This window comes from Lissotriton helveticus, chromosome 11 (assembly GCF_964261635.1).
Source record: "Lissotriton helveticus chromosome 11, aLisHel1.1, whole genome shotgun sequence".
NCBI classification, from domain to species: domain Eukaryota; kingdom Metazoa; phylum Chordata; class Amphibia; order Caudata; family Salamandridae; genus Lissotriton; species Lissotriton helveticus.
In genome coordinates this window covers 799,405,400-799,429,537 of record NC_136072.1, presented here as the reverse complement: position 1 = coordinate 799,429,537, position 24,138 = coordinate 799,405,400, and the positions used below count along the sequence as shown (strand labels likewise).

The window sequence follows — 24,138 nt, the reverse complement described above, 5'->3', positions numbered from 1 at the left end:
CTGGTCCCACTGTGGAGCTGGCGCCCTCCACCAGCAGGGAAAGCTATTGAAAGTTTCCAGATCCAGTCTGGGACCTGGGATATTCAAGAGGTGAAGATCTACATGTAGAACCTGGATACAAAAAAAGGGAACTAAAGGAGTTCAGGCAGAGGCAGCTACATTTATGTACTCAGTGTCATCACGTCTGATGGCATCGCACAAAGCCAGTGAGTCAACCTGGATGAAAGTGATGCCACCCGGTTGCCTGACAACATGTGGCTAGGATATTCAATGCTAAAAGTATCTGCAGAGGTAACAGTAACAATTAAAAACAAGTATTGGTGACGCCAATAGGTCTGGTATTGGCCACTAGCCTTTTGTCTTTGTCAATGATTGGTTAGCCATGTGTTTGCAAACTTTATTGCTGGGGAAGCTGCCGGGCCCTCATCAATTAGAAAAATGATAAAAAATGGCTAAAAACAAAATAATGTTTTGATCATAAAAGCACACAGTCCTTGGCACTTAAAGTAGCTACTTTGCATGTGGCTGTGCTCCTTGTGATAGGCAAGAATGTCATCACTCACAGTGAAATTAGCCAATAGCTGAAGTGGGAATTGCCTATTGCCCCATGTAGACTTCAGTAGTGGGCAAAAATAAAATGTGAATGATATAATAACATACCAATGAATGAAAAGAACTGGCTGAAAGACCCCTGGATATAAGAATATAATATAATTTTAGTAAAATCAAAATGTCTTGTCTAATCCCTGACCTAAAAACATCTTTTGTAAGAACTGTGATGTTTTGAAACAAACTGAAATGAAGCAACAAAATACATGTCTGTTTTTATTTATTTTTTTATTTGCAGTATCCCCGAGACAGAACAAAATCAGAATCCTTTTTACACTGACAAGGCTCGGAAAGAAAAGGCAGTGAAACCAAGGGAGAAAGGAAAGGTAAAAGAGCAAGGAAAAAAGAGAAAAAGAAAGGATACAAAGCAAATCCACTGTCATTCATGTAAACAAACAAACAGGCCTTTCTGTTTATCTTATATATATATATATATTTATATATATTTATATATTTTCTGTTTTTTAAGATCATGCAGAAAAAGGAAAACACCCCAAAATTACCTCCCTCCCACCAAACCAGACAAATAATGAATACTTTAAAAATGATAACAACACCCGTTTGCACTCTTTGCCCCCTCCCCTAATCCACGACCAACAGGGGTATTTCCATGAAGAACAAAGTAAGCCACATGAATGTTTCATTAAATACATCATTTAGAACATGCTAGGCTGTTGTTTTGAGGTTTTTATGAATTTGTCCTCCAGTAAAGACCTCACAAGAGTGCCATTATTTTGGGCGGACTCCGAACTCCTTGGTAGACTTCCATAATCTAACTTGAAAACTCTCAGTCTCCAACTAGTGTTTGCTCACAAATGTACAGATTATGACTGAAGGGGACATTGGTAACCCCTGGTTCTGACTGCACAGTTCTAATCATTTTTCGTTGGTCCTGTCCCCGTCTACTGCTTCCCTCTCTGATCATGAAAGGATCCATGCTAATACAAAAACAATTCAGGAGGTCTGGGTCGGACTAGAGAACAGAATAATAACCCCCTAGAGCACCCTAGTAACAAGGAAATCTATTATTTGGTCAGCTGAGGAGCCATCTGCCTTCTCTCCAGCCCCTGACAAGGCTGGTCTGTCCTTGTTGCTAATGAATTATTCAGGAAGACATAACATAGCCATCTACAATGGGTGCGGAAGAACGCTATTTTCTGCAAAAATTCGAGTACTAATGTAAAAGGGCTGGGAAAGAAAGATGTGCGAGGTTGCACAGTTCTACCGGCCAAAGCATTAAAAGTATGGCCAAATACTTCCAGAGCTCCCACTAACTGAGGAGTCTATTAAACAATGAGTTCCTATTTCAATTCTCCGACCGCTTAGGCGCGTCAATCATGCACTGAAAGACCATACAAGTCAACCTACCACTAGAAGGAGTTTATACACTGATACCCTATGCCTCTCACCGCAAAGGGGAGCTAATCATACACTGATATCCTTTGCTGGTTCTCCTGCAGTTTGACACATTTTGTTAAGGTCAGTGCCGGACCACAATCTGTGCGTGTAACATACATTCTCAATGATAAAGCGCTATATCGAGGCCAATAAGCAAAACCTAAGTTTAGTGCTCCTTCTGACCTCAACAGACCAGCCAAACAAATAATAGTCTGCGTGAAAAACCAAAGATGTGGCTTGCAACCCTATACAGAAAGAAGTTAAAGGACCCAGACACAGCCTATCACGTGTTAACGTTAACATAGGGAGATTATTACATGTGTGGACGGGGATGTGGAATGAACACAAACCAACCCACCAAACTTAATGCTGCATATGAAAATAATGGCAGTTTTCGAATCAAAGATTTTCTAGTTTCCTCTTATTGGAGCAGACCCTTAAGGTAATCCAGGTTGCTAGTAAAATCAGTAAAAACATCAGGTAGCTTGGAATTGCACATCAAGCATACCAATTAATGATCAACTTAATAAAATGTTGAACAATTAAAAGCTATCTTTAGCAAATCGTTTATAAGTCCTAGATACTCAATTAATCATTTTTAATGGAGAGTTACCTTTGTTTTAGCAAAATGTATATTTTTTGTAAAACAATGCGTTTCTTTCGTATACATGGAGTACTTGTGAAAAATGGAATGCTGCCTCATAGCCTCGCCAGTGTAAAACATGATTTGTTTTGCCCAAGATGGCTGCCAAACTTCTGCTACTGCTGTCTATGCAGGGTGAACCAGTCTGGTTTGTATTCTCACTTTTTATGACATTTCCAGGGGCAGCAGATAATATGGGTCTAAAAAGTCTTGGGGATAGATAGTATGTGCACCCGCTTTTTTTGGCAACATAAGTCGTTGAAAAAGGTGCCATCTGGCTAGAGGCAGAATATTTTTGAGAAACCTCATGCATTCCACTTGCCTCTTTGTAGTATGCAGTACGATGCGGAAAGGCAAATCACGATGGAGGAGGCTTCCGGTGTTGGCACTCACACAGGAAGATGGGAAGGTTTTAAAACTTGACTTTGGAACTTACTGCCATAGCCAGAACCCTGCTTAATTCAAATTCAATTGAAAGACCATGCCATCGGTTTTCCCTTTTATAAGATATTCATCGCAGTGGGATGAATGAATCCAGTCTCTGTTCTAACCTCTGATGACCTCCACTAGTCATCCCCAATCATCAATATGTTAAGCAACGTGACCACAGAACAAAACCCGTAGAGCTGAGTGGACACATCTGGTATTCTAGTGAGGGAATACAGACATTCAAGTCTGCAGCGAAAGGTAAGTTCCTAATGTGACCTTGAGTTCTACATTGTCAGGCTGGTCCTCATCCTGGTGACAGACAGCTGGAAAAGACTGGCTGTATGTATTAGACCCAGAGGTTGGTCACAAGGAATAAATATAGTGCCACTCTCCATGCTGCCTATGTACTAAAGAACAGAGAGGTCTTTATTAATTTGACCAGTGAAGCTTAGGCGACCAGAAGAAAGTAGTTTACACCCTCAAGTAACCACTTTATTACTAAATAAAAGCAGGATCTCCCTCTTTATCCTGGAACGTCAGGTTAATGGAACAGACTGGAACACCTGAACAGTTCTATCGACCTTTACACCACTAGGAACAAAGGACTCCTCTTTCCAGTAGGCTAAGATGTCCAGGTGACTAGCGACACTGCTACGTTCACCAGGCTGACTAGACCCTGCTAGGTTACAAGAGATTCAATGGTTTGTTTACCTTAGGCGGCCCCAGACCTGCCTGGCTCCTTCCTTTCACATCAGGCAAAGCAAAGGGACTGCTTACCCCCATACCCAAGAAGATGGGAGCCCAGCTAAAAAACGGACCTGGACCCCAGTGACAGAGGCACAAAGTTACCCACAGCCAGAAAGAGAGGAACTGAAACAAACGGAAAGCAAGAGAAATCACATTTCAAATATCCAGAACTGCATCCGTTTATTCAACGGTAAAAACGGGCGACAGACTTAGAAGCGCAAAGTTACAACCACTGACGGCTCACACGGTTTCAAAAGTCCATGCTTTGGCATTGAGAATGCAGGTCTACCGTGCTATTTTTTTTCATTTTTTTTTTTTAAATCATTTCATCTAACAAAACCTAACACTATCAAACAATGAGACTACAACGGAGGAAGGTGGAGCCTTTTCGAAAAATTAACAACATATTCTTTCATTTTTTTGTGTCTTTTTTGTTTTGTTTCTTTAACTCGTTTCCACATCCCCATCACTGACGTCTGACAGATACGAAGAAACGGCGCCGTTCCCTTCAATCCTTTTCCAAGCCCCACACGTGCGTGTGAGAGGTTATTTAAAGTTCTTTTTTTCTGTTCAGGACAAAAAAAATAAAAAATAAATCACAAAAATCCTTCCCTCCCAAAAAAAGAAAAATAATCGCCATCTCGTCTCTTAGATTTTTTCCCTGCTGTTAATCTTCTAGGGAAAAAATAAACACCCCCACAGGCACTGGAACTAAAGAAGAGGACGGAGGGAGGGAAAAGACAAGACATGAGCATGCTGACACATGCTTGTCATTGCAGCTGCTCTCCGAAGCAACGGCTTCAGCTTAAAACACCATCATCCTGCTTTCTCCGGATGAAGCCAGGGCGAACGGCTGCACAACCTGCAACAAATAAAGAATAGAGAACAAGGTGTTAACATACTGTCAAGTGTAAGGCTGCAAACTAGCTATTCATCCGCACTGAGAATTACATGTTAGAGGACGAGTCTACCCAGATAACACTAACCTAACCATGCTAGACTGTTAATCTGAACAGGTACTATTCTGAGAGCTAATGAGAAGTTCTTCATGCAGAGGACAAGGTTGTGTTAGTCTGCAGAGCTCATTTCACCAATGTCTTACCTGTTCTTCCACTTTTATTTGTGAAGAAAATACCTGCCTGTGTCTATACCTATTTTGAAAGTAGTTTTCCCAGTGTGCTAAGATGTAATACATTTTGGAAAACTCAAAAAGGACAACGGCGATGCTCTTAACAGATCAGAAGCAAGGCAGTTTGTAGGAGAAGAAAACAAGTTACTTACCTCTAACTACAGTTATCCAGTATTGGTGTCTTTCATAGATTCACATGCCTGAATCATTCCCCGTCGCCGAGGCTGGAGTCCCACGGTAACAAATATACAATAGCAGTGCCTTAGTAAAAACTGTAGTAGGCTGACAAGACTATAGGCCCAAACAGGCCCAAATCTTAGTAGCCTATCTACCTCCTTATGTAAAAAGAACTGAAAATAGTTCCAACTAATCAGAAGTCAGCACTTTCTAGAATCTTCCCAGCAGAGGCAGTTCTCCTCAGATTTTCTTAGCACAAGTGAGGAGTAAGTATCCCTATTAGAGAACTGTCCTGCCCGGGGAGGAGGGTGGGTGCATGTGATTCTATGAAAGATACCAATACTGGATAACTGTAGTTACAGGTATTGGGGTATCTTTCATAGATTCACATGCCTGAATCAGAGTAGCAAGCAGTAAGTCTAAAAATGTCGTTTGCGGAAGGTGGGAGACAAAGCGTCAATGTACATATCCCCCACTCATCCGGAAGGTTATAGAGCACTTAAAATATGCACATACATATAAATGCAAAAACCTTCTGAAATGAAACAGTTATAGCCATTTAACATATTTCATATTTAAGAACAAAATTTGACAATTAGAAACATTAGAAATCAATCTGAGAGACATCCAGAAATCTAACCTTAATGAAGCGCTACCTTCCAGGTTAAAATTTTTAATTCAGTCTTGTGAATTGGCTCGAAAGGTCTTCTCATCAATTGAGATAAAACTGTATAGAGATCCCACTCTGGAGGTGGAGGTCGAACTGGAGGAAAAGCCCGGAATAGCCCTTTTAGAAATTGTTTGATAAGTGACGAAGAACAAAGTGATGGCTTGTTAGAGCTCTTTCTGAATCTAGAAATCGCAGCGAGATGGACTTTGATAGATGAGAACACTAGACCTGCTTTAGCTAGTGATAGTAAATAGGGAAGAATATCCTCTGGTGGGGCCTGAAGTGGATGTACGTTATTTTTTTCGCACCAATGACAGAAGCGCTTCCATTTAAAGCGGTATGTTCTGATAGTGCTTTGAGCGCGGGCTTTAGATAGAACATCTCTACAGTCCTGAGAAATTTTGAGATCTTTGAATTCTAAGAAGTCAGGAGCCATGCGTGCAAGTGAAGCGATTGTGGATCCGGCTGCAGAATCTGACCTCTCTCCCTTCTCAACATGGTTAATGTTGGATGGAGGCGAATCGGATGTTGTTGTGACAACAGAAGTAACTCCTGAAACCAATACTGCCTCGGCCAGCGAGGAGCAATTAGGATAAGACTGCAATGTTCCCTCTTCATCTTCTGCAGAATCCTCGGGATTAATGGTATCGGAGGAAAAGCGTACGCATAAATCTCTGACCATCGCATGGACAGGGCATTCCCTCTTGATCCCCGTTGAGGAAATCTGCTGGCGTAATAGAGGCATTTGCTGTTCTGTTGCGTTGCAAACAGGTCTTGAGTTGGTGTGCCCCAGATTCGGAAAATCCTGTTCACCTGCCATTGCTCTAACTCCCATTCGTGGCAACCTGCGAGAGATCTGCTGAGGTTGTTGGCTAGGGAATTTTGCGTTCCTTTGACATGCTCTGCTCTGAGGGTTATGCCATGCTTGATAACCCACTCCCACATCTCTTGCGCTTCCTGCGATAGGGAGAGAGACCTCGTCCCCCCTTGTTTGTTGAGGTAATACATGCTGGTGGTATTGTCCGTACACACCAGCACCGAGGAGTTCGCAATTCTCGTAAGGAATGCTTGCAGAGAGAGGAAAATGGCCCTCAGTTCGAGACTGTTGATGTGTTTTTGCTGATAGTGTCGAGACCGACCCTGAATTTGAAGGTCTTGGAGATGTCCTCCCCACCCCTCCATAGATGCATCCGTAGTCAGGACAAACTCTGGGAAAGTGGCCAGGAACGTGAGACCCAGAGATAGATTGCTTCTTTTGACCACCAGTGGAGAGCCAGTTTCATTATTGTGGTCACCTTTATGGAATCGTCGAATGACCCTCCGGTCTGCTGCCATTGTTTGTGCAACTCTTCTTGCAGTGGCCTCATCCTGAGTCTTGCAAGTGGGACTAAACTGATCGCTGAAGAGCACATCTCCAGAAGAGAAGCGAATGTTCGGACAGAAACGGACTTTTCTTGAAATCAACCTTGCCAGGCTTTGGAATTTTTTCTAGTGATCCTGAGTCAAGAACGCTTTGCATTGTTGGGTGTCTAGAGTTTCTCCCAGAAAGGTCAGAACTTGGAGGGGTTGCAACTGCGACTTGTTGGCGTTGAGAGTAAGTCCCAGATTTGAGAATCGATTGGGGCAACTTTTTACAGCTTGTTTCGTAGCCTTCTTTGACGGACCCTTGAGCAGCCAATCGTCGAGGTATGGAAAGACTTGTATTTCTTGAGACCTCAGTGTGTCTGAGACTGGAGCTAGGCATTTTGTGAATTTTCTTGGGGCTGATTTTAGCCTGAACGGAAGCACCTTGAATTGAAAGTGGACGCCAGCCACAGTGAATCGTAGGTATTTGCGATGTTTGGGGGTGAATAGGGATATGGATGTAAGCGTCTTCCAGGTCCAGTGAAGCCATAAAGTCCCCTTCGTTGAGGCAGCTCAACACATCTGTTAACGTCACCATCCGAAAACTGTTTCTTCAGAAACTTGTTGAGTCTGCGCAAGTCTAGAATCGGGCGCCCACTCCCCCGATTTTTTCTTTATGAGGAAGAATCGAGAGTAGGATCCTTTCCCTTTTTGCGAGACTGGAACTCTTTCTATTACATTCTTGCGGAACATCTTTAAGGCCTCTTTGAACAGTAAGTGAAGACGAGGGGAAGGGGGACCCTTGGGCGGGGTCGTAGGTGGTTTCCTTAAGAACTCCAGAGTGTGTCCTCTTCGAACAAGGTCGAGGACCCACTGATCTGATGTGATGTTCTGCCATTGTTGGGAAAAGGCTGAGATCTTCGCGCCCACAGGGAGGAGAGAAGGTTGGACTGGCGTCCGGCAAAGCTCATTGTCGCTTATTTGAGTCGCGGCCTTGATTGCTCGATCGCCAGCGTCCGCCTTGACGAGAGAAATTATTTGAGGATGATTGCCTATATGACGACTGATAATAAGGCTGTTTGTATTGAGATTGGTATTGTCTGTTTTGCTGATTGTGGTAATTTTCTCTCGAGGAAAAACCACGGCCCCATGATCCTCTGAAAGAACCTCTCTTATATTGCAGGGTACCCAGCGACTTAGCCGTGTCCGTGTCTGTTTTGACGATCAATAATGCGTCTTCTATATGCTTACCAAAGAGTGACTCGCCATCGAAAGCCATATCAAGAATCTTTTCTGTTTGTAGGTGGAAACCTCTGCCGATAATCGGCCAACATGGCTTGTAAATCTTGAATTAATGAAGGAAGATGACCTGTGTCTTCCGACCTTGGTTCTCTATGAGACTGTCTATGATAAGGCGTAGACAAGTCCTCTTGGTAAAAATGCTCATGAAAGGTATCCTCTTCATCCTCATCTTGACATTTTATCTGTAACTCCGATGGATGGCGTGCAATCCCAAAAGGGCCTTCCTCCTCATCATCATCTTCATCAGAATCTTATTTCTCTACATATGTCTCTAAGAAATGTGAGGGTAACAATGGGGAAATGTTGGTATATTCCTGTCTATGGTACGTTTTCAATTGAAAATGGGTATACGCAACAGGTGAAGCTTGAGATTTCTGAGGTAATCCAGACCAAGATTTTAAAGGTGGACTTTTGGTCAGAAAAGGGCTCTTCGTCGACATGGGCGTCTGGACCAAAGGAACAACAGCCGACTGTGTCATAGATGGGCTCGTCGTCGATGGAATCGCCGTCGACGAGGCCTTAGTCGACGGGCTCTCCGTCAACGGGATAGCTGTCGTCGACGGTATCTTCACCGATGGACCTGCCGTCGACGAAGAGCCAGTCCCGTCGACGGCAGTCCCGTCGACGACAGCTACCCCGTCGACGAAAAATCCGTTGACGAAGAGTCCGTCGACGAAGAGTCCATCGACTAAGGCCCCGTCGACGAAGAGTCCATCGACGACGGCCCCGTCGACGGCGTTTCCATCGACGACGAGCCCATCTATCTTAGATCTTAGACGTCGAAGGGCTCTTCGTCGACTATGACTTCTACTATGACTTCTACTATGACTTCTACTATGACTTCTACGTCAACAAGATTTTCGTCGACGATGACTTCACTGATGGTACCGTCATCGACGGGATAAACGTCAACGAGGTCGTCAACGACAATTTTGAAGAGATAGTGTACCCAGAAGAATTCTTAGTGGTCGAAATTTTAGATGACACTATCGGAGAAGTTATAGCTCTAGTAGATACCGTAGTAGAAGAGCTTGAAATAGAAGAAGTCACAGAGACTGTGTGAGAAGACACCAGTGACAGAGTCTTGACCTGGGCTTTGCTCACTGTTTTTGTTGCTGAAGACTTGGTAGGTTCTGAAGGCGGAGGTAAAGGTGATCCAGCAGGAGGTGAAGACGACCTCCTTGTGTGATCTGAAGCTCTGTGAGAGGATATATGATGTTTTTCCCCTCAGGAGAAGAGCTGTCTCTGGATCTGGCTCTTTGGCTGGAAGTAGAGGCCCTGTCCTCCTCATCTGTAGAAGATGATTTGAGCCATAAGAGAACTCTTGCCTCCCTGTCTCTGATGGTCTTGGCAGGGAAGGTTTGACAAATCCTACAATCCTTCACAATGTGATTAGGATGTAGGCAGTAGATGCAGTCCTTGTGCTGGTCATCTACATGGACCCTCTTTTTATCACAGATCCTGCAGGCCTTGAAGAGAGCTTTCTTTTCAGACATCCTGAAAGAACAATGAAGAAAAACTGAGTAGGCACTCAGAGAGACTCCCTTCCACACGACGTGCGGTGAAAATCTGAGGAGAACTGCCTCTGCTGGGAAGGTTCTAGAGGGTGCTGACGTCTGATTGGTTGGAACTATTTTCAGTTCTTTTTACATAAGGAGGTAGATAGGTTACTAAGATTTGGGCCTGTTTGGGCCTATAGTCTTGTCAGCCTACTCCAGTTTTTACTAAAGCACTGCTATTGTATATTTGTTACCGTGGGACTCCCGCCTCGGCGACGGGGAATGATTCAGGCATGTGAATCTATGAAAGATACCCCAATACTGGATAAAGGGGAAACTCTGGTATTTGTGCCTATAACAAAAGCCCACAGATGAAGCAAGAAAGCAGAACTAGGGCCAAAAAGAAAAAGTTACTGACCTGCGGTAGCTATCTTTCTGGTGGATACTACATCTATCTGCAGATTCCTCACCTTTAGAATGATTCCCAGGCATCAAACTGGCTTTGGAACTCTTCAAAGAAACATGGTCGCTGTTAGAGGGCACTGAACTCTGCAATGGAAGTGATGTCATGCAATGCAACAGAGTCCATAAAGAGCCCGCCCTGGCGCATTAACAGCAGTTTTCCATCGGTATTTTACAAGCCTTCGAGGCAAGATGGCAGATTGACATTGATGAAGGACTGTAGTACCAAAAGATTATAACATGGGATTAACTTTACCTATAATTCATCCATCATTCAGGGAGGTGGGCGGGCCGGTGAAGAATATGCAGCTTGAGGGTCCACCATAAAGATAGTTAGTGCAGGTAAATAACTTTTTCTTCTGATGGATACATCTATCAGATTCTTCACCTGTAGAACAGATACCCTGCCCAGGAGAAAGGTTTTTGGATGTTTAGAAAAGGAAATCCTCCAAGATGGGCCTGGCAAAGTGCCCATCACTGGGCACCTCCATATCCAGGTAATAATGTTTAGCAAAAGTGTGCAAGGAAGCTCATGCTGCTGCCTTACAGATGTCTGCAACCAGAACACCTTGACAGGTGCAGTAGTGGTCGATTTAGCCCTGGTGCAATGGGCACTGATTTCTTCAGGAGGCTCTTTCGTGGCCAGAATTGTAACATGACTTGATGCAGAGGATGATCCACCAAGGTAGAGTCCTCTTCTGTACTAGCTTACCCTTTTTGGCACGCAGTAGCCGACAAAGAGCTGATCATCCGGCGGGAATTCCACTGTGCGGTCCAGATAGTAACTAAAGGCACACAGAGGATCTAACCGATGCAACCACTCCTCTTTCCTAGGATGAGGTGGGGAGGGGGTAGAAGGTCAGAAGAGTGATGGATTGGATAAGATGGAAAGGAGTGACCACCTTAGGAAGGAAAGCAACCCTGATTCCAGAGATGGTGTCGTCTGCAGATGGCGCAACAGCATCTCTGATGAGCTATCTATGAGGAACCAGTTGTCCAGGTACAGGAAAATGGGGATGCCCGACCGTCTAAGATGGGCTACCACCACTACACTTACCATCATGAAGACTTGAGGTGCTGATGTAAAACCAAAGGCTAGTACAGCAAATTGGTAGTGCAGAGAACACACCACAAACCACATGTACTCCCAGTGAGAATGCAGGATAGGGATGTGGAAGTACGCATCGTGCAGGTCCAGGGACACTGTCCAATCTCCAAATTTCAGTGCCAGTAGGACTTGAGCTAGGGTCAGTGTCTTGAACTTTTCCTTTCTGAGACAGAAGTTCAGGCTCCGGAGATCCAGAATCAGACAGATCGAACTCCTGCTTGGCCACCAATAAGTAGCGATTGTAGCAAGTACATCCCTTTTCCTTCTCTGGCACTAACTCCACTGCTTCTTTGAGTAGGAGAGCTGCCACCTCATGCTGTAGAATGGCTAAATAGACAGGAGGCGAATAGGAGGGAGGGGGCGGGATGGGAAGCAGAACCTAAAGAAAGGGAAGGGAGTATCCCCTTTCTATGCCTTGAAGGACCCACTGGTCCGAAGTACCCGCACAATTACAGGCTCTGTGTAGGATTTGGGAAGCAAACTAGGCCTGTGGTGCAGGGGAGGAGGAAGATGAAACTAAGATGTTGCAAGGCAGATCTGCCATCTTTTCCTCTTCTACAGCTTCTGTATTGTCAGACTAGAGGATTCTGCTGCTGGAGCGCTGGTATGTATTGCCAGGACCAAAAGGAAGAACCTTGTCCGAAGCCATGTAGCCTTTGATCTGAGGCGGGAGATGAAGACCAAAGGATCTGTTCTTGGCTTTACAGTCCTCGAACTGCTCCAGAGCTTAATCAGCCTTATCCCCAAACAAGTGCACTCCTTCAAAGGGAAGGCCCATTAGAATATCTTGGACATCAAATGAAAAATTGAATGGTCGAGCCAAGCATGACGCTGTACCATACCGATGGTACCCATGATCGGAAGATGGAGTCTGCAGTGTCCAATCCAGGCTTGATAATATGCCGGAAGGCATTCTGACTATACGTAACAAGCTCCTGAACATGTTCTTTCATGCCAGTGGGAACATGCAGAACAATCATTTGGGCCACGTCCCACAAGGCATATTTGTAGTGGTGAGAAGGCAGTGGCACCAAGGGATTTCAGGCCATACCCCCCGCAAACATTTGGACTCCTTGTCAGAGGCGGCTGTAGTGAAAGCACCACCAGATTGGTCACCCAAACTGGAATCTTGGTTGACTAAGCTCTCTGGCGAAGGGTACTTGGAGAGGAAGGCTGGATTACAAGAAATGGAGCGACAACGGCAGGCCACACACCTACTGACTGCCGGAGCAGAGGAAGTCTTCTCCCATTATGCCAGAATGGGTTCAAGCAAAGGCTCACTGAAGGGGAGAAGAGGTACTAAAGTGAAAACGCTGATCTTTGTCTCAGTCACTGGTAACGGCAAGTCCAAAACCTCTGCAGCCTTCAACATAACCTTGTGCAATGAAATTACTTACGGCGTTTGTGATCTAGAGAGAAAGTCCATAGCTTGAGCAAGGTATCTAAGCCACTGGCTGAAGACAGACCCTGAAATTCAATGGAGCACCACAAGGGAAGTATTCTACAGGGTCAGAATACGTCCCAAAAAGTTCATGGAGACGGGCTCTATAAGCATCCTTTACCAATATCCTCTTGGTATATATGTGGGAATAGCTTTAAGGCTCTATGTTGGGCTGTGGTGCCGATGGCACATATCTGGAGCCAGAGGAGGCGGCGGTGGTGGAGGCTCTGTCTACGGAATCAGTTGTGGTGCCGAGAGACTGAGCACAGCATCAAAACAATGTGGCAAAGGCACCGGTGCTGACGCTGCAGCACCAAATGGCTTCAGCTGAAAAGGCATGAGCAGTGGTAGATGCAAAATGGGGGCTGAATCAGCAGGTGCACTGGATGGCATTGTGGCCTTCCTCGAAGATGGAAAACATTTTTTTTAATTATTTATTGATAAAGTTTTATATAGCGCAAGCATTACCCTTGCAGGGATCAGAGCACTTTACAAAGGTTCAGAGACAAATAGAGTCAATAATGTCATAGTCAATAACAATACAGGATATGGCAGCACCACCGATAAGAGAAGGTACAACACAATGGCAGGATCAAAAACAAACAGTAACAAAAGGAGAGCAATAGTCAAGGATGCAATTTACTTGTCATGAAAGATACGAAGAGAGGACATCCTATGATCTAGAGCCGAAATTTGTTTATAAATAGTACTTTAACTTCTTTCTTGAATGATGCTCTTTAGGGATTCAGACTGGTTTCAGGGGGCAACACATTCCCAATTCCAGTGAAAACTCTGTAGTAGGTTTTCTTTTTTAAGAATCTCTGTGGTTTCAGCAGTAACGATCTAGAGCTTCTAGAGGATATGCAGCTGCCAGAGAGTTCTAGTTTCTGAGCTAGGTATCGCAGGGTATTGTAGTGTAGGACTTTATGGGTCATGAAGGCAATTTTTTGCTGAATTCTTGCTTCATAAGATAGCCAGTTGAGGGATTTCAAATCTGGAGTGATGTGGTTGTTTTGTGTGAAGAGCCTCGCTACAGAGTTAAGAGAGGCCCTTAGAGGAGTCTTTTTGGGTCTGGGCAAACAGCAGATGGTTCAATTCCTTAGGCCAACCTGGGAATCACTAGGGCTTGCACTGCACACAGTCATTAGGGGGGAGGCAGGGTTTAATTTTCTTAAAATGTTTATTTGGAGGTGTGCTCCTTTGGTGGCCACACTTATGTATTTCTGATAGTTGAGGGTCTAGATGCGTTATTCTCGGTTATTTAGCTGATTCTATAACGTGTGGCAAGCAACTAAGGGCGGTTAGTTGTTTCAACCATTCCTCAATAACAGGTGACTAGTTAAATGGGGCGATTAGGAGGAATTCGGTTTTTAGAGTATTTAGTTTGAGGTGGTTGCATGTCAGCCAATTTTGGGTTTTCTGTAGAGTTAAGTTGAGAGATCTGATGTCTTCAGAACATGAGACTGTCAGGTATAATTGGGTGCAATCAGCATAAATGTGGTAGTGGATGTTGGATGAACTAGCATTTCCATTAGAGGCTCCATGAACAAGTTGAAGAGAGTCGGTGAGAGGGAGGAACCATGTGGGACCCCCTAATGTGACCAGAGTAGTCTGATATAGGGAATGATTTACCTTAAATATTTGAATTCTGTTTTGGAGCTGAACCAGTTTAGCACAGACCCAGATAACCATATTCTATGTTCCAACAAGTCTAGTAGGTTGTTGTGCTTAATGTGTCAAATGCCGGGAATAGGTCAAGGAGGATTAGACAGGAAGACGTTCAAGAATGCTGCTGGTTTTAATTCCAGAGTCTGGAAGGCTGGGCACGCATCAGAGGCTTGAATGGTGGAGATTTTGGTGCCAAAGGCTCTGGTAGTGGAGGGCTGTCTAGAGTAGGGTCTATAGGAGAAGCAGGGCCCACTGACAGCAGATCGACAAGATCCAGTTGCGAGGTCAAAGGTTTTGTGGGAGATAGAGATCACCAAGGAGACTTACTTCTGGAACGCTTCTTCTCTTTCCATCTATATTTCCTCTCTTAGGGCGAAGATGAAGACACGAACGGTGCTGGAAACATTACTGGTGTCGATGTTTGTCATTTGGCCTGGCCATGAAGTTTGGCCTACTGCTCCTTGATGGCCTTGGGATGCATGCTGGGCCACGAGGAGCAGGTCTTCAAGTCACTGTCGGACTCTTAACACCAGACTGACTGCATGGGGATCCATAATGGACATCTGTCCCTCACAATCCCTACAGAGTTTAAACCCAGACTTCTTGGGAGGAGACATGATACTGCAAAATAATTTTGTGAGGAAAGTTCCCAAGCGAGTGAAGCTCTGAATCCGTGCTGAAGACCTGCAAACAAGGGAACGTAGGTTGATGCATCAAGACGGGCACTTATTAGCCTTGATGGCATCGCCCAACGTCACTTCTGGCTCCAATTGAGTCCCACTCTATTGGTGACCTTGTTGCTTTGAAGTTTTCCTCGTCCACTCTGACGCATGGGGATTGTTCTACAGATGAGGAATCTGCAGGTAGAAAGAAACAGCCCTTTCTACCAGAAAAGCAGCTTGTATTAATTTATTTTGTGTATTTATGTACTTACTGGTCAAAATGCGAACTAGAGAGGCAGTGTAGCGATTTACAATGAACAGAAACCAAAGATTCAGGTAAACATGAAAGGATAGTGGAAGGACAAGCTTCAGATGACTTTAGGCAACTTTTACATTGTCTTTTGGGAACAAGCAGAGATCTATGATTGGAAACGTAGAAGGCCTTTAGCTGGTAGTTTTTGACAAACAAGTTACTTACCTTCAGTAACAATGTATCTGTAAGCGACATACATAAGTTATAGATTCTTTACCTTAGAATGACCCCAAGGCGTCAGACTGGATCCAGATAAATCTTTTAGTAGCAGTACCCCTGCGTGTCGGTAGGTGGCGCCGGTTGACTCAGTGTTCATCGTCGGCGTCGTGATCTGCGGGATGACGTCGCAGTGTCTACTTAGGCGCCTCCCCTGTGGGCTGATGTCAGTTCTGACACGACTTTCCAGAGCAGAGCCATGCAAGACACTGACCACTGGTGCACAAAACTAATGCCCTTTAACCCCTTCCATGCTCATGACTAGCTCAGCTCGTCATGAGGCACACTGGAGCTGTGCTAATGACGAGCTGACCTTGTCATGAACAATGGGAAATCAGGGAATGCAGCACAGGAGGAAAATATCTCTAGCAGCCAAGGTGTTAAGGGAGTGCCTATCCCTAGAAGTCAGTTTGCAGAACAGGGAGGATGGTTGGGGCGGTAAGGAATCTATATCTAATGTATGTCTCTTACAGATACATCGCTACCGAAGGTAAGTAATCTGAAAGAGACCATTAGTTATAGATTCCTTACCTTAGAATAGATACCCAAGCAATACCAACCCCGGAGGTGGGTCTGCAAACCAAGTTCACACAAGAAAGTCCTGGAGAACAGAACGGCCGAAAAAGCGTTCTCTCCAGACTAGGCTGTCCAGACAGTAATGCTTAGTAAACGTGTGCAGGGATGCCCACAAGGCTACTTGGAAGATGTCAACCAGCAGAACTACACGTCCCAAAGCAATAATAGCTGCCGTTGCCCTGGAAGAGTGGGCGCGCAGTCCTACTGGAGGTTCTTTTTTAGCCAAAGAATAACAGATCTTAATGCATAGGATGACAAGTCGAGAGATGGTACGTTTGTGCACTGCCCGACCTTTCTTGGCGCCCACATAATCCGCGAAAAGTTGATCGTCCATCTGGAAGTTTTTAGTATAGTCAAGATAGCAAGACAGCACGCGCTTTGGGACCAGACAGTGGAGTCTTACCTCCTCTTTGGAAGGGTGCGAGGCGGGAAGAGTGTGGGCAATGTGATGGTCTGACCTATGTGGAAAGAAGTAACCACTTTGGGCAGAAAATAGGGCCTAGTACAGAGGACTACTTTGTCCGGATGGACAGCAAGAAAGGGAGGTTTCAAAGATAAGGCTTGAAGACTCACTCACCCTGCGAGTAGAGGTCATGGCAAGCAAGAAAGCAGTCTTCAAAGTAAGGAGACCAAGAGGACAATTATGTAGTGGCTCCAAAGGAGCACACATAAGATAAGTGAGGACAAGATTTAAAGTCCCACTGGGGCATTACAAAAGGAGAAGGAGGAAAGATGAGTAATGCTCTTCAGAATTCTATTAACAATAGGGGACTTGAAAAGAGAAGGCTGATCAGGAAGTCGAAGAAAGGCTGAAAGATAGCCTTTAAGAGTGCCAGGAGCAGAGCCCTGCTGGGCCAAAGAAAGAATGAAGAGGACAACCTCTGAAAGAGGGGTAGAGAGAACGGAGGTCAGCGCGCAGGGGCGACGTCTAAGTAGACGCCACAATGTCATCCCGGCGACCACGACGCAGAACGCGGAGTCTACCGACGCATAGGGGTACTGCTACAAAAAAAAGTCTCCGGATCCAGTCTGACACCTGGGGGTAATTCTAAGGTAAGGAATCTATAACTAATGGTCTCTTTTAAAGTGGACAAGCTTCTATGCTAAGATGCTGGATTCAGGAATGAAACTCTGAAGTCTGGGTTCACAGCATGCAGAGTCAACCAAAATGCTTGTAGCGTTACTCATAATCAGTAGTTCACTGTCAAATAATTGTGTACTAACAGTTACAACAAAGTCATCTTGTATAGGAGCAAATATCATTATGGACTGCATCATTCTAGCAGCCAGGATATATGAAGAAAGCTGCAGGACTTTCCTAGTGCCAATATCTTTGGGGGTCATTTAAAGGTTAAGGCTAAGGAGTTATCAGTCAAAAATCATAATGCTGTGTCCAACTTTCTAGGTCCAACCACCTCATTTACAGATGGTGAACTGATATGTTTGAGACAAAGTAGCCTCTGCTGGCTCTGCAATCAGATACTCCTGTTGGTGGCCCAAATGCTCTAGCAGTGCCCACTATAATCATCCCCTCCTTCTGTCACAAACCTATGTTTTAAGCCAGAATTGACATAAAATCCTTTGTGTTTTACAGATTCTGTAATGCAAGTGCACCAAACCCATTTACTGTACGAGTGAACATTTCTATAAATCATGGTAGGAGACTTTTGAGTATTATTTCATGGTTTATACCGTTCTAGTGTTTAATTTGCCTTTTTTTTAAATATGATGAGTGGTGGACCCAGTGGGAATTATGAAATGATGTTTTCATCCCTTCTTCTACACAGAAATAGACGACATTATTATTTGATTGATCAAGGTTTCCTTCCTATGATAGCAAGTTGCAATTATAACCTAAATAATGTGTTAAAATAGACTATTCTTTTCATGATAGCAAATTACCTGTGTTATTAATTCCCGTCACTATCCTAGTGTTGGGTATATGATAATTCGTGAATATTAAACTATGTTGTGTTTTTGCCCTTATATGTACTTTTATTGTATATAGACTCTTTCTGTACTTTTTATATAAGATGTTCTAGTTTATGTAAATCTTGATCCACAGCCCTGAATACGTTCTGTGTGTTGTAAGAGAAATGCACTGGCTGCCATTTTACTGTCAGCTTCAAGTATTTTAAATTAAATAAAGACCAAGTTCTCATGGACTCAAACATCAGAAGTTTTCCTTATGGAAATTCCAGAATATTGGAAATTAACTGTTTGAATGAGACTTTAAATTGTTAATTTTTGCCTCTCTATTTTGTTTATGACTATGTTTTTGGGTTGTGGACACCAGCCATAGGAGGTGATCAATAAATGTATTAAGCAGGGAATATTTTGGATAGTACAGAGGGATATGCTACAGTTGTGTGTCAATAATTGATGTATGTGCCACAAGAACATCACTCTAATGGCACTGGAAAGAACCCTCAGGACTGTTTTATTTCAGGTTGCTAACCCAAACAAGCAATAATATTCCCAAAGCTCCAATAATGCCAGGGACACTGCTGTTTTTTTTAAACCCAACATTTTAGCAGTTTTTACAATGAAAATAAATGGCACATCATAGGGCAGCTGGCATTACAGTTTCCCCAAAAGTGCTCCCACCATCTTGAAGGAAGAATTCTTGCAGAAAAATTGTTCCAAACCCAGTGAGGATCTCTACATATGGTAGATGGGTCGCTACCTTGGCTCACTGGCCTGTTGCCCGTGGCTAAATAAACCTCCATGAATCTAAAACCCAAAATAGCCCATGAAATCACTGTAGCACATATGCCACACCTTGCATGATATACTGAGAAAGTGGCCTTCAAATAATGGCACCAGAAAATGTGTTATTTTGTAGCATACTGGAAAACAGGCGAGGCTATCATGAGAAATCAAACAGGTGACTCGGTATTGGAAGTACTAGGTCAATAGAGGAAGGATATTCGAAATAAATGTACCTTCACTGGAGTGGTGCCACTGGTGCTCCTGAACAGTGAAAGTGCACATTCTGCCACTTGCCGTCGCGGCGGTGCCAGACCCGGGTCTCCTCGGATTGACTGGTGCGAGGGCGTCCCTGTGTGTCGATGTATTGCGTCAGTCGGATGTAGGCAATGCAGGCAGCATCTTCACCCACCACATGAACATGGGGGTTTAGGATAGTTGTGTGGATTGGCTTGTTGTTTTTTGATAGCACTGCAGATAAAAAGGAGGGAAAAAAAGGGAACCATAAATATATATGTTGCTGGTGTCAGTTCCAGATGTATGTATTTCTCTCAAATCACTGCATTCAGTGGGACCTCTTATTGAAATGCGTTAGAAAAAACAAGTTACTTACCTGTACACTGTGGTTCTGCAGTATTGATAAACTTTATAGATTCACATGCTTGAATCTTCTCCGTCGTCATTGTGGGAGTCCCACGGTAATAGTAAAATAGCAGTATAAAGTTTAAAGGTTAATCTCCCTTGAAAATCAATAGCATTTAGTAACCATTTAACCTCATTAAAGAACTTCCAAACTCCAGCTAATCACATCACAGACCCAGAGTATCCATCCTCTGCAGGGCCACAACCCTCAGATTTCGAGCAAGAATGTAGTTAGAAAAATAATAGAGGTATGAAATGTGCACCTGGAAGGGAAGGATGGAGGGCTGCATGTAAATCTATAAAATATATCAATACTGGAAATCCACCGTGTATGGGTAAGTAATATGGTTCTTCTCCAGTATTGTATCTTTTATAGATTCACATGCTAGAATCAGGATAGCAAGCAGCACATATCAGTTAAAGGAGATGAGAAACACAGGTGAATCATCCCACAATCCGACCATAGTATTATAACCAGAATCGTGAACAAGTAACGTAGCCTCTATATATATAAAATATATAACATTTGCCAAAATACCCAGAGAAGAATAAAAGTCAGAATAGCGGTATAGGAAAGAAATATTAAGAATAACGACCTTAACAAACCTCAATAAGATGAGGCTTACCATAAGCAAACAGACAACGTAGGGTCGCTTGACCAACAGCAGTATCAGTCTTCCAGAAGGTATCCAGGTAGTAGGGCCTTGCGAAGGTATGGACGTTCGACCATGTCGCCACCCTGCAGATGTCGGGTAGAGACACTCCGGCAAAGAGGGTGGAGGACGTTGCCATCTTCCTGGTGGAATGGGCAGTCACTTTAGACGTTAGCAGTCGTCCCGCTCTTTCATGACCGTAAACTATGGTAGAAGAAACCCAACATGCAATAGATGCTCTAGTCAAAGCCTGACCCTTCCTAGGGGCAGAGAAGGTGATGAGGAGTTGGGTAGATTTACAAAAAGGTCTTGTCCTTTGTAGGTAAAACTTCAAGCATCGTTTGATGTCCAAAGAATGGAGAGCTCTCTCCGCCGGTGTAGACGGAGCTGGAAAAAATGAAGGCAGGACTATTGGTTCATTTAGATGGAACGCGGTAGGTACTTTAGGTATGAATGAACGATTAGTGCAGAGCACCACTCTGTCCTGCTGAAATTGTAGGAACGACTCCTGTTGCAGTGAAAGCCTGAATTTTGCTAATACGTCTAGCAGACGTGATGGCTAAGAGAAAAGCCACTTTCCAAGAGAGGTATTCCAAATCACACTTGTGAATTCGTTCGCATAGTCATTTCATGAGATGCGACAAAACAATGTTCCAATGTCAGACAACCGGAGGAGATCGAACTGGTGGGAAGGTTATAAAAAGACCTTTCAAAAATTCTTTCGCTAGTTTGTTGGACCATAAAGACAACTGATTTAAATGTCTTCTATACCTCTAAATTGCCGCCAAATGAACTTTAATCGAGTGGGAAAGGCTAGCTTTGGCCAGAGAGAAGAGATATGACAAAACGTCCTCCGGAGAAGAGAGCTGATGGCAAGAGTGTCTTGCACACCAGGAACAGTATTTTTTCCACTTGACAGTGAAGGGAGCTCGGGCCTTGTTAAGTATCAAACTGCACTCCTCAGAGATAGTTAAGTCACCAAACTCCGTGTTGCGAGGAGCCAGGCCGACAAGTGAAGAGAATGAATCTGTGGATAAACCACTTGGCTTTGACCCATGGAAAGCAGAAGTTTGGTAGGATTAAGACGGATTGGAGAAGTATCTGATAGGTGAAACAGCTCTGTGAACCAGTATTGTCTTGCCCACGCAGGGGCAATGAGAATGATGCAGCAAGGCTACCGTTTCATCTTCTGTAGAACTTTTGGTATTAGTGGGAACGGACGGAACGCGAAAGCAAACGCTCCTTCCCAGGAAAAATGGAAGGCGTTCCCCAAAGAACCTGGCTGAGGAAATCTGCTGGCGCAGAATTCACATTTTTTGTTGAGTGATGTAGCGAACAGATCCAGGGTTGGTTATCCCAAACACTGAAATACCTTTCCCAGCTGAACGGCATCCAACTCCTATTTGTGACGCTGCTTGGTGTCTCTGCTGAGTGAATCGGCCCATACGTTGTAGCACCCATGGAACGTGCTAGACTTGTATCAGTATGTTGTAGGGAATCAGCAAATTCCAAATTCGCTGCACCAGGTTTGAGAGAGCCGGAGATTTTGTGCCCCATTGTTTCTATAGGTAGTTGTGTTGTCTGTGCAGACAAAAGCCCTAGGAAGACTGCTTTCAGCTCCAACAGGTTTATGTGGCATAGAGACTCCTGGTCCGACCACCTCCCTTGGACCTGAAGTTCCTGGAGGTGAGCGCCTCATCCTTCCATGGAAGCATCCGTTAACATTATCAACAATGGTTTCGCTGGGAGGAAAGATAGGCCTTGTGAAAGACTGCTTCTTAATGTCCACCAGGACATTGCCCTGATCATCTCTGGCATGACTGACACGGTGTAGTCTAAGGAGCCTCGAACTTGAATCCATTGGGAGTCAAGTTGATCCTGAATAGGTCTCATCCGCAATCGACAGTGAGGTATCAACGAGATGCAAGGCGACATCCTCCCCAACACTGACCTGTAATTCCTCACAGAAACACCCCTTCTTGAGGAAAGGGACTGAACCATCCTTTGAAGACAAGAAACTTTCCTCTGTGGGTAAGAACATTGAGCGGCTGTTATCTAGCATCGCTCCTAGAAACACCAGTAACCTAGAGAGGAGGAGAGAGGACTTTTCTCTTTTGAGATTGAGACCCAGAGAGCGAAAAAGGTGAAGACAGGCATTCGTGGACTCCCTGGTGCCCTGAAAGGATGGGGCCTTGACCAACCAGTTCTCCAGGTAGGGAAAAACCTGGTGCCTGGAACGCCGGAGATGTGCCGCTACTGGAGCCAGACACTTGATGAAAACTCTGGGTGCTGACTTTAGCCCGAAAGGTAGCACTTTGAACTGGTAGTGGCACCCCGCCACTTGGAATCTGGAGAAACGACAGTGGCTTGGATGAATGGAAATATGGAAGTATGCATCCAGAAGATACAGGGAGGTCATGTTATCTCCTGTATCCAACAGCAGAAGAATATTCTGGAGCGACAACATCCTGAAAGGCTGACTTTTGATGAACTTGTCAACCTGAGGTCCATAACCTGCCTCCGTTTTGAGAGTAGAAGCCTAGGTTGCACTGAATGCATGGCACTACTTTGATTGCCTGTTTGTGGAGAAGGAGATTTATTTCCCTTTTGAGAAGCACCAGATGGCGGTGACCAGTCTTCCTTGGAGGGAAATTAAGAGATTGTTGAATAAATTACAGGGTGTGACCATGGTTGAAGACGTCGAACAACGATATGTCGGAAGAAATGGTACTCCAGTGAACGAAGAATTCGGAGCAGTTTCGAGCCAATTGGAGTGGGACTGGAGTGATGGGTGCCTGAAAATTCTCATTGCCTTCTGCCTGAATCATAGGATTTTCCTTCAGATAGAGGATGCCTTCATGCAAGGGAGCCCTCGTGTGAGCTGGTGCGGGCGTCTGACGAAAGGACTGCACAGAATATTGAGGCCGGAAACCCCGACAATAGTAGTGCGGAAAGCGTTGTTGGAGCTGGGGCCGAGATACAAATTGGTTCCTTCCTCGAAAGGCAGCGAACCTCTTCTGCTGCAGATTGGCTAAGGACTTCGCTGTATCTGTGTCTGATTTAATAGCTTGAAGCGCCTCATTCACATGTTTACCAAAAAGGTTTTCACCGTTGAAAGGCATGTCAAGTACCTTAGCTTGGACTTCTGGGTGGAATGTCGTTGCCTTCAGCCAACCCTGTCTGCGTAACATGGCAGTGCCTGCCATCTGCCTAAAGGCAGTGGAAGAGATGTCTATTACCACATCGATGACTTCCGATGAGGTTCTCACCCTCAGAGTATTTCTCTCACCTCCTTCTTCCTGTCCTCAGGCAGAAATTCTAATTCTAGAAATGGATCAATGTCCGACCACATCTGCCTAGCATACCTCCCAAGGATGGCCATGGCATTGGAGGCTCTGATGGCCGTTGCTGCCAGCGTGGAAAATCTCTTCCTGACATTTTCTAACCTGCGCCCTTCCTTGTCTGGTGGAATGGTACATGGCGAAGCAGGGCTCATAGATCTCCTTTGAGCTGCTTGCATTATTACAGAATCAGGCTTTGCGTGGCCAATGAGGAATGCAGGAGAGTTCTCAGGTCCCCAGTACTTTTTGCCTAATGTTTGAATAACTGCCAGCACAGAAGCTGGAGTTTATCAGCTTAAGCTTTCCTGCCACAGGAAGTCAACAATAGGGATTGCCCAAATGAACGCTGAGGGGCAGCCTTGAAATCATACAAGAAGAATTACACTTGTTTGACCGGCAT

The 24,138-nt window shown here is 44.5% G+C and overlaps 1 protein-coding gene across 32 annotated transcripts in view; it reads right to left on the bottom strand.

The window, feature by feature from the left end:
• Nucleotides 1-822: 822 nt before the first annotated feature.
• The window catches only part of CAMK2B (calcium/calmodulin dependent protein kinase II beta), an 866,219-nt gene continuing 842,903 nt past the window's right edge, over nt 823-24,138 (bottom strand). For all 32 annotated transcript variants that reach the window (XM_078666806.1, XM_078666785.1, XM_078666796.1 and 29 more), the window contains 2 exons: nt 19,339-19,573; nt 823-4,688 (listed from right to left, as the gene is read on the bottom strand). In XM_078666806.1, coding sequence (XP_078522932.1) covers nt 19,341-19,573 — 233 coding nt within the window. In that variant the 3' untranslated portion in view covers nt 823-4,688; nt 19,339-19,340. The remainder of the gene's footprint in view (nt 4,689-19,338; nt 19,574-24,138) is intronic.